Source organism: Macrobrachium rosenbergii, chromosome 9, assembly GCF_040412425.1.
Source record: "Macrobrachium rosenbergii isolate ZJJX-2024 chromosome 9, ASM4041242v1, whole genome shotgun sequence".
NCBI classification, from domain to species: Eukaryota; Metazoa; Arthropoda; class Malacostraca; order Decapoda; family Palaemonidae; genus Macrobrachium; species Macrobrachium rosenbergii.
In genome coordinates, this window is record NC_089749.1 from 44,622,020 (window position 1) to 44,641,241 (window position 19,222).

Genomic DNA, 19,222 nt, shown 5'->3' on the forward strand with positions numbered 1-19,222 from the left:
ATTTGTTCTTGATCGGAAAGTGGAAATTGGAACAAGATAAAATTACAGTACAGTACCTGAAAACTTTAGCAGGAAGAGACAATAAGGAATAGATGAAAAGTAAAAGGGAAGCAGTGATGCGGCTGGGGCCAAAAAGATATAGCAAAAATCCCCCCTAAAAATGACAATAGAAATATGCAAAAACAAAAGATTCCAAGAAAGTGACCCTTCTTGTGCAGGAAAGAGTTTTAAAGTTCATTTACCTCCAAGAATAAACTGAGTGAAGTGGTTTGGGCACATATTGTGAAGAGAAAAGCAGAAATTAACAAAAGAAGTGATAAATAAATTAGCCAAGGAACCAGAAAATTATGGAGGAAAGGCATACCGGTTGATTTGAGATTGGATCAAAGGGTAATCAGGTAGAGAAAGCACACGATAGCAGAGAATGGAGAGGACTCATCAAACACCTCACCCCGTACAAAATAAATCTAATATGAAAGCATTAGATCATGTATATGTTGGAGGCCCTTTCATTCATTTCTGATTAATTCACCCAAGGTTTCACAGTTAAATCTCTCATTCTGTTAACATAACTCACTGAAGCTATACAGTCTTTTTAAAGCCATTATACTGCCTATAAGAGAAATAGATCTAATTTATTAAAGAAAATTGCTTAAGTGAATAAGGATCAAAGGCAAAACACACTGCCACAACTAAATAATAAATACCTGCCTAATCCTCAACCCATACCAATAAGTCTAGTGACAGAACTCTGTACAGTAAATAAAACACAATTTTGAAAACAACAAGATAATCTCACACAAGCACTCATTAGCTTGGCTACTGCATCCTCAGTTTTAATTATTAAGTATAATATGATTACATTCAGGACCTTGACTTACAATATGGGAGTTTGTCATTAATGCATTCTTTAAGAATATCACAACTAAAAAGGTAAGAAAATATTTTTTTATTTTTATAGACAAACTGGAGTACAGAATATTAACTAAATCAAAAAATAAGTTCTAAATTAGATTTGCTAACAAATAAGCCTTTACTCTACCTGACATGGGGTACCATTGCCCCATTCTTCTAAGACATGTTGTGCTGCTCCCATCAGCCCAACTTCAATGCTTGTCCTGTCACATTCATCAACCAGGTTCAAGGCATTTTTAATAGCATCAAAATCTCTAGTGAATGGCATTAAAACTTTGTAAACTGAAGAAAACACAATCTGAAAATAAAACAAATATTTACATAAATTGTATATACATAGTACAATAACCAATCCCAATTCGACATTAACTGGCAAGGTATCAATTTGCTTCCATTTTTGCAAGATAAGAAATTACTCCACAACATTTGCCTCAAATTGATGATGCACTACTTGCTGGTTAGTGAGTTATTGGGAACCTAGGATAAGGAAGAGGCACAATATGAATTCTAAGTAAACATGTTCTTTTTAAATGATAAAATACAAAATCAAAAAGCCAAAAAGCCTCACCCCTTAAACGAAATGAAAAGTTCTCCAATCAGTGGTATCTCATATCTTGATATGACATAACAGAAACAGCAAATTACTCTCTAGCCTGTCCTTACAACGATAGGGTTTCTGAGAGTATTAATAACAGCAATGACCTGCATAGGCATGGGTTATGATATCACAAACTATCAATATAACAGGTTTTGACATAGGAAAAACCTTCTTTTGGCAGCCACTGTTCGTCCTCAAAGGAGTTACACTCTCAAGGTCCCCACAGGGCTCCATAAGACAGACCAACCAATTACAAAGAACTCTCTTACGGTTGGTCTTGGCCAGAACAGTGCTTGTTGGCACAGTGATAGAATTTAGAGGGTTCAGGACAGGAGGGCTCTATTTCCTGTCTTACAGTGACTGCCCCAGCTCTCTGTGACCCACTTGCACAGATATGACAATGGCACGAATATCGGCCATCTTCCTCATTACATGCCAGGTTTATGCAGGATAAATGTTCTCCCCAGCCCCATGCCTTTTCGTCAGGGAAAGTGGGTGGGTTTGAGGACTCACAGACGGCTACCAAAAATAGGTTTTTCCTATGTCGAAACCTGTTCTTTGATAGCGTAGCCAATGTTCATCCTCAAAGGAGCTTACAAAAGAAATTGACAGGTGACAATATGGCTTAGCTCTTGATAAATAAATCCCAACAAACTAGATCAATTTTTGGTCTGAAGTATACTCACTGGTTATTAACCATTTTCTCTATTATGGATACCCATAGGGTTTGGCAAGAAAGAACAGGAAACAACACACAAACCAATATGTGTATCATTCTAGTGGTAAGAAGGTGACTTACCTAATTATGTCAGTCTGGCTGCGGGATTATTGCGCCTTCCCAAGCAATATCTCAGCATCAGCACCACTCTCATGGAAACAGTGTTTCAGGAATTTTTGATTCAAGGTAAAGTCACAGGTTATCGACCGTTTTCTTTATTCCAGATACCCATTAGGGTCTGGCAATAAGGAACAGGAAACACACAAACCTATAAATGTATTATCCCTTGTGGCTCTACAGTGACTTACCTAATTATGTCAGGTCTGGCTGCAGGATTACTGCACCTTCACCGGTTCGGGAACACTGCCTCAAATAAGCACTCTGTACACTTGAAGACTTCTTTGAAGGAAACATTTCCAAAGAAACTTAATAATGTACTCACCTTCTGGATGTCATGCAACTTAAGAAAGGAGTGAGAGTCTGCCTTTTTAATGAGGGCCACTAAAATAATTCTCAGCCCATGTACAGAAGAGTGGTTTGTTTGTGCTAGGGTGTAGGAAAAATAGGACCACCTGGGATGTTTGCTGTGACATCTAGGTAAAACTTAATTGCTTGAACCGGGCATATTTATATGAAATACTGAGTTCCTATATCAGAAAAGGGATTTTCCCTTTAAAAGGTCCTCATTCTTGCCAGGAATGACAGGTCAGGAGACAACAGTAAATGACAACTAGGTGCACAAGTGGTGAAATGTTGTCCATTTCTAAGGGAGCCCACTATACTAATCTGAGCTCCTGATGCCAAAGTAGTCAAGAAGACTGCCTTTTGGAGCATATGAGTTGATCATCTACCTACAGTACAGTAACTGGTGTGCTTCCCCTACACCAATCTAGTCATCACCAACTTTTAACTGTCCATCAATTTCAGCCTTTTGGTTTGGGGGGGGGGCTTTGGAATTGATGACACTGCTGCTCTCTTGCAATTATCTAGCTTTCTCAGAGAATGATTATTCACACTTATGTCGCCAACTGAACTCTAAACTAATACATACTGTATTTAAATAATTGATCACCCCCTTTTAAAAAGTGGTTATTGATCAATACCTCTAGTCATATCAATCTTTGTGGATTTGCTGCTTCAGGCCCTTGATTGTAAAGCATCATGGCATTATCATTACTTGATATTCAACCACTATTGTTAACCATTGTTGCTCCTGAAAATGCTGAACATTACTAATCAATTCATGTCTTCAAATGTCCATTTGCAAACATCCTTCAATCATACACTGTCAGATGATCTTTTACCCAGCATCATCTAATCATACATCTGAATTCTCAGACAACCATTATACAATTGTCAAATCCTCAGCCTTATGAGTGACCAGATATTTGACCCTGCCATCTGCTCATGACTAAATAACAACCTGTTATCTAACAGCATCAAATATTCATCTATTCTATCGTCCAATATTATACAACATTGAGATGTCCCTTTGTCCATTCCTGTCATCACGGTGTCCAATATCTGACAGTAATTTATCACTGCTCATTATCTTCTCTAAGTCATTCCATCATCCAAGACAATTATCTTCTTGGCTTTCCAATTCTCCAACAACTCCAGAGTGTCATCAAGTAACTTCTATCCCACACCTGTAACTTGGTCTTTACTTCCTACCCAACAGTGAATATCTCACCATCTACCTGACCTGGCACTTGGTCTTTACTGCCTACCCAGCACTGAATATCTCACCATCTACCTGATCAAACCAAGTCATGTCAACAGCCATTCTCTGTTTAGCTATGGGAATGGCAACTGAATAATTTTGACAATCTCATTCTTCCTAGGTGACTTTCATCCCAACCATAGTAACCCTTATTCAAAGATCTTCCAGTAAAGTACTGAGAAGTAATCCATTGTCATCTTGACAAATAGTAAAAAAAAAAAAAAAAAAAAAACTGAGGTACTTTGCCAATGAGATACTTTGCCAATACGATTCTCAACAACAACAAATCCCACTTCCCCTTCTTCCATCCAAACATATCTGGGTTGTATGCTCTTTAACAATCATATCAGCATTAATTACCTCAACTGATAAAGTAACAGTGACCCTACTTATTTTCTCCTACCTTCTGGTTTCTCACACCAGAACTGAATTAAAACTAATTAAGATACACAACTTTGCCCCTACTCTTCCCTCCATCCTTTCTCTCTCACACAAAGTAACTTTACTTCCTCTTCTTGGCACATACTACCTTGGTCACTGCTCTGGTGAAATAAACACTACAGCCCATATTACTGCCAGAAAGGACGTAACTAACCACCATACCCCACAATTACTCTGGAAATGAACAGTCTAAGAATCCTTTATTTTGAGACTTCCTTTCTCTCTCCTGTCTTGTTCTGCTTACTATTATCTCTCCACCTTTACACAGCAGGTCTAAACTTCTTTGATTTTTTATGCAACACAAAGTTCATTAAGTAACGAAGACCCTATATTATAGCCTGCACTTGAACATCTTCTAGCTACCTTGCAGGTAATAGCAATTCCACATATAGTTCCTAACGTAAACTACCTGCACGTTACAATTAACATTTGATTTAAGAGATTTATGGAAGACTGTATTATACATCTAAAATGGTAGCATAGCAAAAAATACACATAATTATGTGACTGGTGAGCACAGTAGTCCATTAAGTTGGGTGTTACTACTCTCCCTTCTTTCTTTACCTAGACAATATAAAGGCATTATGTTGTCCATCCTACCAATCCTTTCATAAATGAAAAAAACACTGTTGCAAATATGTCAAACATTTATATTTCTGCAAGCCACAAATACAATTCAGTGGTCTCATTAGACTAATTATAATACCTAACCAACTAAATATTCTAAATAATTACTGGAACTATAGCTTTAAAGCACACACCAGGGGTTTACACAGTCTGACATTCAGAAGAACGCCTTAGATGTTCAATTTACTTAGTGGATTTTAGTATCCAGCACTAAACCACAACAACTACTGTGTGCCTTTGCATGGAGCATTGTATATACATGGTACTGATGATTCTTTGAAGTGAAATTTCTGCTCCCAGCTACATAGCTTTCTGCCTTATACTGCTCATCTATTCCCTTTGGTGTCTTCCCACTTAGCTGTCCACCATCCATTTTTATCTTTCATTTAAGAACAATACCTCTACAAAAGTCACTTGAATATCCAGAAATGTAACTCAGTGTTGCTGCTAAAATAAATTATAATAATAAGCTAAAAATGGCATACCTGTAAACATTTATAATACTAAAGTTAAAATTTGTAAATGAGTTATACAGGTTTTATACTTACCAAAGATGCAAACTCCAGTTTGCAGTGTTGAGTAAAATGATCAAGCAAAATGTTGCAGCCATGAGCTGCCAAGTCTTTTCGTAAGGGAAGAGGTTCGACTTCTTCATCCTCAGGACTTGGGCTTGATATATCTACCCCTCGGCTCATTGATAATGAGACATCTAAAAGTATTACAGTGGGCATGGTGATACCGTATTTCTAAACCTAAAACAAAAAATAAAAATCAGCCTCTAAACAGACCCACAGAATACTGAGTAATTATCAAAGGAATATAAAATACAACTTCACACAAGAAACAATGAGCTCTCTATACAATTGTGTCTTAAATTACCCAATACATAATCACACTCTTGAAAATAGACATTAAGTTTTGCAATATCTTACAGGAAAAAAACTTAAGAGTGCATATTTTTCATTAAAACTTTCCATTCCTAATTTAAAATTCATTTTGAATACTACTTCAAGGTAATGCATATGCTGCAATACACAATCACTTACTAACTTGTAATTATTTTTATTTTTTACTATAGGACCCAACCAATGATATGTATGGAATTTTTATCTAGCAATATTCTTAAACTTCCCATAAATCTCGTATGTATCACATGATTATTAACAATTCTTGGAATATAGTACAGTATATGCATCACTGGCTATAAACATGATCCCTTAAAACTGTCTTCATTGATATTACTGTTGCTACAGGCCATTCATACCAAACAAATACTAAAGTTACTGAAGTTAACCACCAAGTAATAAATCCTGTTGAGAAATTTAGTACAGTACTGTAATAGAATTCAGTCCATTTCAGATGGCTTACTGAAGCTGAGAAAGAAACCCTATTTTTAAAAGGCATAATAAAATTAATGAATTCATTACACTACTACAAAGTTTCTGAAGACCTGTACTAATTAAAACAACATTTTCTGGTAAAGGCTAATTTTTCACATTCATTTTATAAATAGTACCTTTGAGCATCTTACTTTACCAAGTCAGCCTTAGACAATCATTTGACATATAGCATTTTTCAATTACTGTATTTAATAATGTACTCTTTTATAATGTTACACTATTTATAATAGAGGAGTATTTCAGTAACTCCAAGACCTTTCTCTTGTTTGCCAAAAACATAAAAAATGTATAGCTGTTGAGATATCAGTAGAATGCAGAAACTATAAGCTTTCTTTTGCATACATAGGCTACAATCTTATTTAGGACAGCTCTTCAAGTTGTGTTCAGTCTAATGTGCTACCTTCTGTCCATGTTTTTTAAATTATGACAATCATTGTCGACTAATAAGAAGTGGTTTCTCAACCATTTTGGTGAGTCAACTAATGATATGATTTTTTAATGCTTTGTTAAATATGTTTTGTAGAATATTAGCTTCATTTACATGGAACTGTCTTGTCTGACAGATGTTTCTTTAACTATGCATCAGTGGGTGATATTGTAAGAATGTCTACTAAGACTAACAAACACAGTGTTCAGGTAAGAACATTGTACTGGAGGTGTATACGTTGGAAAAAAAGTGATTTTGCCTATGAAATGCAGTTTTCTGATAAGTTGTCATGTGATTCTGACAAATGTAACATTCATTTCTTTCACAAATATTTAGTTAATTAATTACAAGTCCCTATATGTCGAACAAAATTCACAGTGGAAACACACTACCAGCATCTTAGGCCTTAGCGTCAGGTTAAGTTACCTAAAATAGTGTGTTTGTGTGGAGGGGGATGGGGAAAAAGTACAGGCAACTATTTCCTCTGGGGTTGTAGCATTGATAAAGAGACCAAATACATATAATCAAAAATTGTTTCCAATTTAAAGCCATCCAACTTACATCAGGGGGAGAGTGCAAAGACATCCACCACCAGTCAGGTTAACATGGTATCCTGGGTTGCGCTAGGATGCATCACTGAATTTTACTTTCTAATTTACCAGCTCCCTACTTCACAGTGCATATTTTAAGGATATTTAACAGGGCAACCAAATGGCTATTATGATTTGTAATATGGGAATACTACAGTACTACTGCCAAGCGCTGTGGGCGCAAGGCATAAAGCTAGGGGGTCTCGGGTGAGCGCTCCCCCAGCAGGGTACAGGGCAGAGCCCTGGAAGCCAAAACTTTAAGTGGGATTTGAAGGTGATAGAACACATTTCCATTATCAAAACTACAACTGTAGATACTCAAAATTTTATGATTAAAGAGGATAATTTCATGTCCAAACCCTGCCACAAAAAAACTGATAGCCCTCGCTCACAAAAATGGATTTATTACAACTGTTGTATACAGGTTGAATGATAGGGGAATTTATCTATTTTGTGGATCTGTCTAGTCGCCCAGTAGTCAAAAATTCTTCTTACTAGGTGACAATTTTTCTTCAACCAAATGGTCGCCCAGTTATAATGCTAAAATATGCACTGCTACTTCAGTTTACATTTGGGGATTTGGCGATAAGGGAGAGGTATTGGTTGGATGGGAAGTGGCACCTTAAATTCTCTTAGGTCAGACAAACTTCAGTTAGGCTATGATGAATCACTGTATTCCAGTCACTTTCATCTCGACCATACCCAAAAGCCCCATGTTTCCTAGTTTGCGCCTCATCATCAATAGTGAAAAGGAGTTCATAACCAAATGTGTTAACCATGCATTTCCGAAAGAAACGAATGTCAAAGTCATCAAAATCACATCAGTAAGCCTAACTACATTCCTATATTAAAATTGTACTAGTCCTATTTTATATTTGTACCTACTCTGGCTAGGTTATAGCTTATACAACCCAAAGGCAGTTTCATTACCCTCTCTAAAATACAGCCTAGTAGTGTGGTTAACTACCAACCCATTGCCACGACTAATCAGTACAACTTAGCCTACTCCTAAACTAGCCTTTCTAATTACCCTACTTTTCTGTGGATAGCTCAGTAAGTTTAACATTCATGTTTGTCTTAACCTTGCTAGTTGGTCTCCCTAAGGTAAACCTTCACAAAAGAGAAGAGAAGCAAACCCGACAAAAATCACGGGCAGTTCACGGGATGTAAACAATCTTTAAATACAGAATATGCATTGAACTTATTTTTGGGGTGTGTTTAACACATACATTTTGGTTTCTTAGATCGCAAATATCCAAACATTACTTTTGCTAACAAACCTAGAGTTTGAAAAAATAAAAAAATGTCAAAATATTACTATACTTTTCAATAAATCTATCGTATACATTAGTAACATGGAAAATTTATTTCTCAAAATACATCTGTATTAAACGATCCCGTATTAACCATAAAAACATTACTCTTCTTCTTACATGAGTTAATAATAACAAGAATACACAAATAGTAAAACCATTATTGAAAAAAATATATTGTTTAAAACGGTCTGAAGGTATGCAAAAGAGGTCATCAGTGCGATCATCTCGGGAAGCAACATAAAGCTAATATGACACAATGTGAGTAAACCATTTCCTCTCTTTGCTGGAAAAGTACAACTTGTTGACCACACTTCAAAAAAGGTTTGCAAACGTTTAAAGCAGATAGGGTAGTATATCCATAAAAAAACAATAGGTAAGCGACTGAGGAAAAAAGGTACGTATAAGCTAAATTAATATCTACATTGCTTTTTCGAGGTCAGGCTGACAACTGGACCTCGTTTTGTAGTCTGGACTATATATGCACTTTCGAATCCTGCCACGGACAACAAAATCATTTCATATTCTTGCATTTATTTCCAAGGCTTTGTAGTGACAAGCGTATCCAAAAGTGTGAAGATCGAGAAGTTAAGAGGGCATTGTCGTTATTACAATTACAACAGCCTTTACATATTTAGACAATTATGTGAAAGGATAAGAAATCAATATTTATATTACAGATGTGTTTATTAATGAACAAAATACATGCATATTATTTAGTTGAAGTCTCAGCCCCTAAACATATAGATGCTTGAAGAGTGAATCAAGAGCTGTATGTAAATCTCTATATTATTTCGGTAAACTAAATACTTTCACATGTAAGTATAAGACGATTTCTTCATATGTTTAAATAATCTTATTCCTCTTTGTCTATATATATTATGGAGTGGCAGGTTTCAAGTGATGCAATGTTGAATATCTTAATTCTGATTTTACATGTGTACCAAATCTTGATTTTATTCAAAAATCAAAATTATGGTGGCAGCTATGGGATTGAGTTTGCACTCCCGAACTTCAGGTACAAATTCTAAGTATGCTAGGAAGTTTGTAAGGACTGGGATATGGAGCGACATACTGGCTGGGTGTTTACTGGTTTATTGGTAGTTCCTTACCGAGATAAATGTTGTTATTTTAGATTTAGCTGGCCTTGTGCCAGCACGGAATCTTCTATGTTGTTGACGCGTGCGAGCGGTAATGTAGCGTCTACACAGACAGTAAAAAAATAAAAGGTCTGTTTGTCGACAGACAAACAGATGGCGATATCAAGAGACATGATTAACATATAGTGATGATACATACATCAGTGGAAAGGTCAGGAAATTCTACATATGGCCAATTGCTCGAGATTCAAGACAGATTAATGGATACAATGCAGTAGCATAATAAATGTGCAATGAAGAGACATTTGGCGTCTTCACAAACAGAAACACACACAGTTTGATACAGAAGATTCGTTGGAACATTATGAGTACATGATTAGAATGCTTGCATGGCAATGCAAGTAGTGGGGATTGTACATACATTAAGACAACAATGCTTAGGGAGAACAGACGGAAATATTGTATGGTTGAAATCGCGTTCCTGTAGAGAAAGAGAGAGACGCTCCTGTTTTCTCCTGTCCATTCCGATGACGACGATTGACGAACACACGAACACACACGTGTTTGGAAGAGACAGCGTCGGGGCTCTTGCAAGTACTCTCCCCCAAGACGTGTGTAACGTCTGATTGTTTGGAAGAGACGGCGTCGGGGCGACGGACTCTTACAAGTTCATCTGCAGGTAAGCCAAACCTGAAATCATGAGGCTCTATTACATCTCCCTCAAAAAAAAGCAAGCAATTGGGCTGTAATGACTGACAATAGGTGACAAACAAAGAAGTGAGGAGCAAAATACAAGAAAAGTGACCTTAATATTAATTTATTTACAAAAAGTTACTTACATAGTATACAGCGAGTCAAAGTTCTGGGTGGCGAAAACATGAAATAATCGTTAACAAAGTACACTTAAAACAAGTAAATTAATCAAAATTTCTAAGTTGATAGACAAATCAACAATTTAAGAGCAACGTCACACGAAAATTTAAACACCAGTTTCATGATATCAAAAACAGACTGCTCAATAAAATAACACTAAAGCAGCATTGCAGTAATACATGATTAGTACAATAAACAGAGGGGAGCATAACAATCAGTAACAAATGAGAAACTCGAAATAGTCAGCATCATAATAAAAGCAACAGTAAATAAACAGAAACAAAAACAGGTACCAGAATACAATTAAATCAACAGCGTAGCGGCATAACAGTGATGCATATAGCGGTAATTCTAAGCCGGCTGTCCGCGGTGAGCTAGACTGTGGCAATTGGCGTTTTTCTATGTTATTTTACTTGCTTTACAAGAATTTAAAGTCATATTTTGTCGGCCGGCTGTAAATATGCCGTAATTGACCTTTGAAGACTACACGACTTAAGTACCTAACGCGGGGTAGGTCTAAGCCGGCATTCCGCAACAAGCCCCCCCACCTCCCCTCCATAACTAATATGGCAAAATTGTAACCAGTAAACACCTCTAGGGTACGTTAGGTTGGTATTTTTAGGGGAGTTTACTGGTTACAATTTTGCCGTATTAGCTATGGAGGTGGGGGGGGCTTGCCGCGGAATGCCGGCTTAGACCTACCCCACGTTAGGTAATACAAGTCGTGTAGTCTTCAAAGGTCAATGACAGCTTAGTTACAGCCGGCCGACAAAATATTACTTTAAATTCCTCTAAAGGAAGTAAAATAACATAGGAAAACGTCAATTGCCATAGTCTAGCTCACCGCGGACAGCCGGCTTAGAATTACCCATATAGCAAACGGGAACACTTCCTCAAACAACGAGGACCACAGTCCAATACCGGTCGATCAAGACAGAGCCGATACGACAACCACCTCGTCCTAATGACAGGACTGACGTCCTCCTCCAATACCGCACGACCACGACAGAGTTGATACAACAACCACCGCGTTCATCGGTACTCTCCGCTGCCGAGACTCTGATCCTCAGGTACGAATAAATGCTGCTGCTACCCCAACTACTGCCTTGGACCACCAGTCGTTCCGCCCTCCAGAACCTGATTAACGAAGTCTGACGCCATTCAACAGACGTCAACTCGCCAGCAAGAAAAACAAACAAAAACAAAGGAGGCAACAATCCACCAAGTTAACAATCGGCAAACGATTGTTCCTAACAGGCTCCTTAGGCTGAATTACTGTAATTTGCCTGACCTATTTATTAGAAGGTCTGGGTTTCATCAGTTTTCTTTGATAAATAAATCCATTCCAAATGATCTAATCGGCATCATGTATTATCAATATCGTGTGATCTTACATACAACATATTTTTTTCCGCATTTGCACTTATTTCAACTGGTAACAAGCTCTTTTTTTTTTATTCTAGTCTACCCGTGTCATAAAAATAAATGTTGCCTAGAAAGTAAGACGAAATGCATTTTCACTGCAGCTAGTCTTTTCAAGCTAATGGCTACTTCCACAACAAGGTATGATGAAAAACAAAATCAAGACCGCAATTACTAATGCACTCACTTATAAACCCTATAAGTTTTTGTATGACAGATAGCCAGCTCCCTTTTCTTGCACGTAATCTTGCACTTTTCGGATATTAATGCTTTTGTGCTTTATGATGTATTCGTAAGGGAAATCTTCATATGTAAAAATCTGAAGTGCTAAGCAGGGATCATTTTTTGATTCTTGTGTATTTTCTGAATCTTAAATTGGCAGCATAGAAATCCTGTACAAAGATATCGAGCCCTTATTACCAAGGTCTCTGATAATGCCAAAAATTTTGGGCACCTTATACACATCACTTCCCATTAAGCATAAAAACTGTTAAGCTTTACGTAATTATAATACTGTATAGCCTACACTCTTCAGGGTATTCTGTGGCAAAAGAGAAAAACAGAATAAGTCAAATATAGTTTTCCTTTTGGAAAGCTGAACAACCAGAAAATATACTAATCCACTCTACATTCACAAATCTTTAAAAAATCACTCCCTCAAAATGGGAAACTGTTTGCTTCAGACATAATCCCTCCATTTGTATTTTTCATTCTTAGATCCATTTGTGTACTAACTTTTCTCTCTGTATTTACTTCTCTATAGAACAACTTCCTATTCTTCCAAAAGTATTTGCTCGCACTCTCCTTTCCTTCTTATTTATTACACGCTTTCTCTTTCACTTTCCTCTTCCCTTCTTTTGCGCAATTTCACCTCAAATAATCTCTGTTTTCCTTACATCAAGACTCTCATGTACTAATCCCACTGGTTCTACACATGCTTCCTACCTATTTAGAACCACCAACACTTCCAGCTGACTCTATGGCCTCATCCTCTTTCCCCTCCGTGTATTTAATTCTAGTCATTTTTCATAATTTTCTCTTTGTATGTGCTTATCACTTTCTACTTTATCAAACTTTCATTCTAATTAAATAAACAGTCTCCTCTCTGACTTTCACATCTGCCTATCCGTCATCTGCTTCTCTCTCTCTCTCTCTCTCTCTCTCTCTTTCTCTCTCTCTCTCTCTCTCTCTTCTCTCTCTCTCTCTCTCTCTCTCTCTCTCTCTCTCTTTATACATACATATATTATATATATATATATATATATATATATATATATATATATATATATATATATATATATATATATATATATATATATATATATATATAGAGCACTTTTGCTTTGGATGGCTGTTAGCCAAGTCGAAGACTTTGTGTTTGCTACATGAGACTTTATAAGCATTACATAAACAACTAATACTGAGTTCAAGACCCATGACCTATAATGTAGTGACAGAGATCCTCATACTTAATTTGCATGAGTCTGCTAAAATACTGCATTTATCTTTGATTTGTTTGTCGGTGTTAACCGAATATCATCTTGGTATACCTCCTTATCTTCGGTGAGTTTTCTTAACATTGGTCTATTCAATTCTTGGAGGCTTGCCGAATAATGTAACAGCTTACATTATTGTGTATATGCCAAATAATATTAATAATAATAATCATCATCACACTTTTTTACCAGGGATATGAAGTAGATATGGAGAATTGCAAAGTCAAGGGACAAAAACACCAAAGACTGCTCCCATATAAAACAAGTTAAGGATGGGAATGGAGTGGTTTCATGCAGCGAGGATAAGAAAAAGAAGAGGTGGAAAGAATATTAAGAACACCTGTTAAGTGAAAAAAATCCTAGAAAATTCTTTGAAGAAGGATTCCAGGACCTTGATATAACATACTATTAGCAGGAAGGAAGTAAAGAAGGCACAAAAGAAGATGAAAAATGGTAGAGCAATAGGACCAAATGGAATTCCTGCGGAGGTGTGGAAGAGCCTGGGAGAAGAAGGAACAGACATGCTGTGGGACCTAGCAAAGAAAATATACAGTCAGGAAAAGATACTAAAAGAATGGAGAGAAAGCTTTATTGTGCCTGTCTATAAAGAGAAGGGTGTCATCCAGGACTGTGCAAACTACAAAGGAATAAAGCTAATGTCTCACACAATGAAAATCTGGGAAAGAATATTGGATCAAAGAATTAGAGAAGAAACATCTGTAGGTGTAGAACACTTTGGTTTCATGCCAGGAAGAGGAACGACAGATGCAGTGTTTGCCCTCCGACAGATGATGGAAAAACACCGGGAGAAGCAGAAAGGACTGCACATAGTATTCATAGATCTGGAAAAGGCATATGATAGAGTCCCACGCCAAGAGGTTTGGAGGTATATGCGAGTAAAGGGAACACCGGAGAAGTATGTGAGGTTGTCCAAGATATGTATAAAGGAGCAAAAATGCAGGTTAGAAGCAGTGTTGGCTTAATTGAATGGATACCAGTCTGTGGCGTAGCTGGCATTCCATCAGTGGGAGTGCCTAGGTAGGGCCAAGATATTCTTTGGGGGGTCAAAGAAAATTACACAAAACTAATGTACCAATTATTCTGCCATTAGTAAAATATACTATTCTCGAATGAATATATCCGTGTGAATGAAGGAAAATATTAGTATTAGTAATTAGTATGTAAAGTTCCCGCTCAATGCGTTCTCTGTAATGAACATCCCGTTTTCTGAGGTGCCTTCACATTCGACCTAGGGTTGGACGAACAAATTATTATCATTATTGTGAATTGTATATTTTATTGTCTGTTCGAGTGACCATGCATTATGTGTATGTAACAGGGTATTTTTATAACAGACCAGACATCGTTAATCATTATGTTTTCTGTATGTACCTGTCCTGTTTTTGTAGAGAAATGTTTTGACCTCTGTCACCTGTAAATCTTTGTACCCGCGGTCTCTGCGTTATACGCAGACGTCCGCATGCCGCTTTATAAGCGGGTCGCTTCATCAATAAACCAGCAGTACTTGTTTTCCTGCTCATTATTTTGCACTTCTCTCATAGTGGTGACCCCCGGAGTGGTTCCTGGAAGCCATTAACGGACCCAAACGGCGACTTAGTCTTGGCCCGATGAACCAACCCACGCCCCTAACGGACTAACTACACCCTCGTCAGCAGGTCACCGGCGTCATTTGTGGACCCACACGTCACGCTCCCAAGCGTGTATTGATGCAAGTGTTCCCTCACACTCCAAGTGAGAGCGCAGAATGAGTATGGACGCAGACATTCCCAACCACATACAAATTACCACGAACTTCTCGGAGGCAGACGTCTCCCTTGCACACCCCCTCCTGCACGCTCCTCCACGCCAGTATCTGCACCCCACGTGATGACCCCCCTGACGGACCAACCAAAGGCAGCATAAGGCTGCCTCCATTCACCCATCAAAACACAGCGTCCTGGTTCTACAGGGTCGAGGGGCAATTCAGGATAGCAGGCCTAACTGACGAGGTGTTGAGGGCAGACATCGCCATCAACGCCCTCCCGGAGGAGATATACAAGAAGATCGCCCCGTGGTTAATGACGACGTTGAGCCCCGTCACCTTCCAAGAGTTAAAAGCCACTCTCGTCAGTACCTGCTCCCTGCCAGTCTCCGAGAGAGCCGCCCGCGCCCTCAACCCCCGGCAGGAGGGAAACCTCTTGGAAACGTGGCATGCCCTCCAGGACCTCCTCCTCCTCCCCAAAACTGACAGCAGCGGCAGGCGCAAAGAGATCAGCCTGTCAAGGGAGATCTTCTTGCGGCAGCTACTACCAGATGTCCGTGGGCAGATCACTGAGGCATACACCCTGCCGGTCGAGGACCTGATCAGGGTGGCGCAGCAGCTGACGGACTCCACGAAGGCAGTAAAGCAGGTGTCCATGCCTGCACACCCCATCAACTGCCTCCAGCCGGAGAACCCCACCATGGAGGGCATCAACGGCGTCGCCCAAAGGAAGCAACCCCACCAGCAGAAGAGGGAGAGGCAGGGGCTTTGCTATTACCACCAGAGGTTCGGGAAAGCTGCCCAGAATTGTGAAGCCCCTGCCTTTTCTTCCCTCCGAAAAACGGGGTAGGCGGCGGCCACCCACACAGGCCGCCTTGGCAGCAGCAACTGGAACACCCAGGGGCCCCGCACCAGTAGGCTTTTATGTCCGCGACACCATCTCCGGCAGGATGATGTTGATTCACACCGGAGCCATGCGGTCAGTGTTCCCGCCTTCCAGAGAGGACTGCAGACGTCCGCCAGACCCGGCTGCCTCCCTGATGGCCGCCAACGGGTCCCCCATCCTCTCCTACGGCACCAAGCTCCTGTCGATCTCCATCCTTGGCCGGAGGTACAGGTGGAAATTCATCGTCATGGATGTTAGGACCCCGCTCCTGGGTGCGGACTTCCTCGCCCACTTCGGACTGGCAGTCGACGTCGGCCACAAACACCTGCTGGACACCGAGTCCTGCCAGTTCCTGCCCTTGTCGTTGATGATATCCTAATTTTTTCCAGATCCCAGAACGAATACCTACGGCATATCCGGAAGGTCCTGCAGCGCCTGCAGGAGAGTGGCCTCGTCGACAGGTTTGACCAGCATACCTTCGGCGTCGAGAAGATGGAATTCCTGGGCCACAAGATATCCCCGGGGGTGTCCGCCCAATTTCGTCGAAGGTAGAGGCTGTTGAGAGGTTCCCCACCCCTATCCCCATCAGGGCCGTACAAGAATTCCTCGGAATGGTCACCTACTACAGGAGATTCATCCCGGGGATCGAGCACACCATGGCCCCCCTAATGGAGGTCCTCAAGGGTCGTCCAAAGACCTTGGTGTGGGGCCCTGACCAGCAGAAGGCCTTCTCCCTGACGAAGGCCGCCCTCGCCAAGGCAACATCTTTGGCCCACCAGGACCCCAGCGCTCCCCTCCAGCTGACGACGGACGCCAGCAACGTCGCCTGCGGAGCCGTCCTGGAACAAGTCATCAACGGGACCCCTCAGCCCATTGCCTTCTTCAGCAGGAAACTCAGCCCCACCAAATCCCGCTGCAGCACCTTTGACAGGGAACTCTTCACAGTATACCAGGTGGTACATCACTTCAAGTTCCTCCTGGAGGGTACGCCCTTCACGATTTGGACTGACCAGCAGCCGCTGGTACACGCCTTCACGAAACTGGGAGATGCATGGTCCTCTAGGCAGCAGTGGCACCTCGCAGCCATCGCGAAGTTCACCTGCACCATCAAATACCTCCCCAGCAGGAAGAACCCAGTAGCTGACACTCTCTTGAGGATCAGGATCAACACAGTGCAGCTTGGGATTGACTACAAGGACCTCGCCCGAGAACAGGCCGCCAACCCAGAGACCCCAGCCTACTGCACAGCTGTCACATCGCTGAAGTAGGAGGACATGCCCCTTGGCCCTGGAGGGTCAACACTGTTGAGCAGCGTGAGCACTGGCTGCCCCCGCCCACAGGTGCCCGCCTCCCGACATCGGCTGGTCTTTGACATCATCCACGGACTATCCCACCCCTCCAGAAGGAAGACGGCCAGGCTACTGATGGAGAATTTCGTCTGGCACGGTATATGGAAGGACGCGACAGCCTGGGCAGGGCAGTGCATGCAGTGTCAGGCCAGCAAAGTAGGGCGGCACACCGAGTCTGGGGTGGGTGAGTTTCCCCAGCCGAGGAGACATTTCGGGCGCATCCATGTGGATGTGGTGGGTCCTCTTCCCCCATCAGGAGGAGCAAGATACCTTCTAACAGTCGTCGACAACTCCACCAGGTGGCCCGAAGCTATGCCCATGGAAGAAGCAACCTCCAGTGCATGCGCAGAAGTCCTCCTCTCCAGTTGGATCAGCCGGTTCAGTGTCCCGGACCATATAACACAGATAGAGGTCCCGCTTTCCTATCCGAGCTGTGGACCACCCTGGTATGCCTGCTGGGGACCACTCACCACAGCACCACTGCCTACAACCCCGCAGCCAACGGAATGGAGGAAAGGTTCCACAGGTCCCCTTAGGCATCCCTCATGGCTCGTTGCACCTCCGAGAATTGGAAGTACTAGCTGCCCTAGGTCCTCCTCGGATTGGGAAAAGCCCCCAGAGCCAACGGCGACCCCTCCTCAGCAGAAAAAGTCTAAGGGGGACCTTGGTAGCTCCAGGGGAACTCATCGCTGAAGACAGGGACGACATAGCAACACAGAGGCTCTGTGACAGGGTTGGGAAGTTCACCCCCTGCCAGAGGACATACACTGACAGGATGTCCCCTTTCATGCCTCCCAGTCTGTCCTCCGCCACCCACGTCTTCGTCAGGGACAATGCCGTGCAGCCACCCTTAACCAGGCCCTACAGGGGACCTTTCCTTGTGCTCGAGAGGAACAAAAAGGCATTCCAGATAGCTGTCCATGGAAGGGAAGACTGGGTATCGATAGATCGCTTCAAGCCCGCATTCCTGGAGGAAGACGTCGGGGGCGGTTCCCAAAGCTTCCCTCAGGAGGTAGCAACCCTCCAGCCAGCCCCATGCGCAGGAAAACGTCGTGGGGTCCCCAGAAAACCCCGAAACCAGACGGGGGCCACCCCAACACACAGTTCCAGGGGACGCCGGGGAAGGCGACCACCCCCTCCAGTTAACATGGAGAAAGCAGGGCCCCCTCCGTCGCCCCAGCAGATACCTGCTTTGATCAGACGCTACCTACGTCTTTGGGGGGGAAGTATTGTAAAGTCCCTGTTCAATGCGTTCTCTGTAATGAACATCCCGTTTTCTGCGGTGCCGTCACATTCGACCTAGTGTTGGACGAACAAATTATTATTATTGTGAATTGTATATATTTTATTGTCTGTTCGAGTGACCATGCATTATGCATATGTAACACGGAATTTTTAGAACAGACCAGACATTGTTAATCATTATGTTTTCTGTATGTACCTGTCCTGTTTTTGTAGAGAAATAGTTTGACCTCGGTCACCTATAAATCTTTGTACCCGCGGTCTCTGCATTATACGCAGACGTCCCACGCCGCTTTATAAGCAGGTTCACCAATAAACCTTTACGGGCTGCTCTCAGAGC

General features: G+C 41.2%; 2 protein-coding genes across 5 annotated transcripts in view; one reads left to right on the forward strand and one right to left on the reverse strand.

Annotated features, from left to right (window-relative positions):
• The window catches only part of IntS14 (integrator complex subunit 14), a 35,496-nt gene extending 26,851 nt beyond the window's left edge, over window positions 1-8,645 (reverse strand). For 2 of the 4 annotated variants that reach the window (XM_067109007.1, XM_067109005.1), the window contains exons 1-3: window positions 8,522-8,645; window positions 5,571-5,774; window positions 1,043-1,213 (exon numbers count right to left, since the gene is read on the reverse strand). In XM_067109007.1, coding sequence (XP_066965108.1) covers window positions 1,043-1,213; window positions 5,571-5,753 — 354 coding nt within the window. In that variant the 5' untranslated portion in view covers window positions 5,754-5,774; window positions 8,522-8,645. The remainder of the gene's footprint in view (window positions 1-1,042; window positions 1,214-5,570; window positions 5,775-8,521) is intronic. The other 2 variants (XM_067109008.1, XM_067109006.1) reach the window with 1 other exon arrangement.
• Window positions 8,646-10,438: 1,793 nt separating this feature from the next.
• The window catches only part of RYBP (ring and YY1 binding protein), a 69,315-nt gene continuing 60,531 nt past the window's right edge, over window positions 10,439-19,222 (forward strand). The window contains exon 1 of the mRNA XM_067109023.1: window positions 10,439-10,531. The gene's annotated coding sequence lies outside the window, so the exon portion shown is untranslated. The remainder of the gene's footprint in view (window positions 10,532-19,222) is intronic.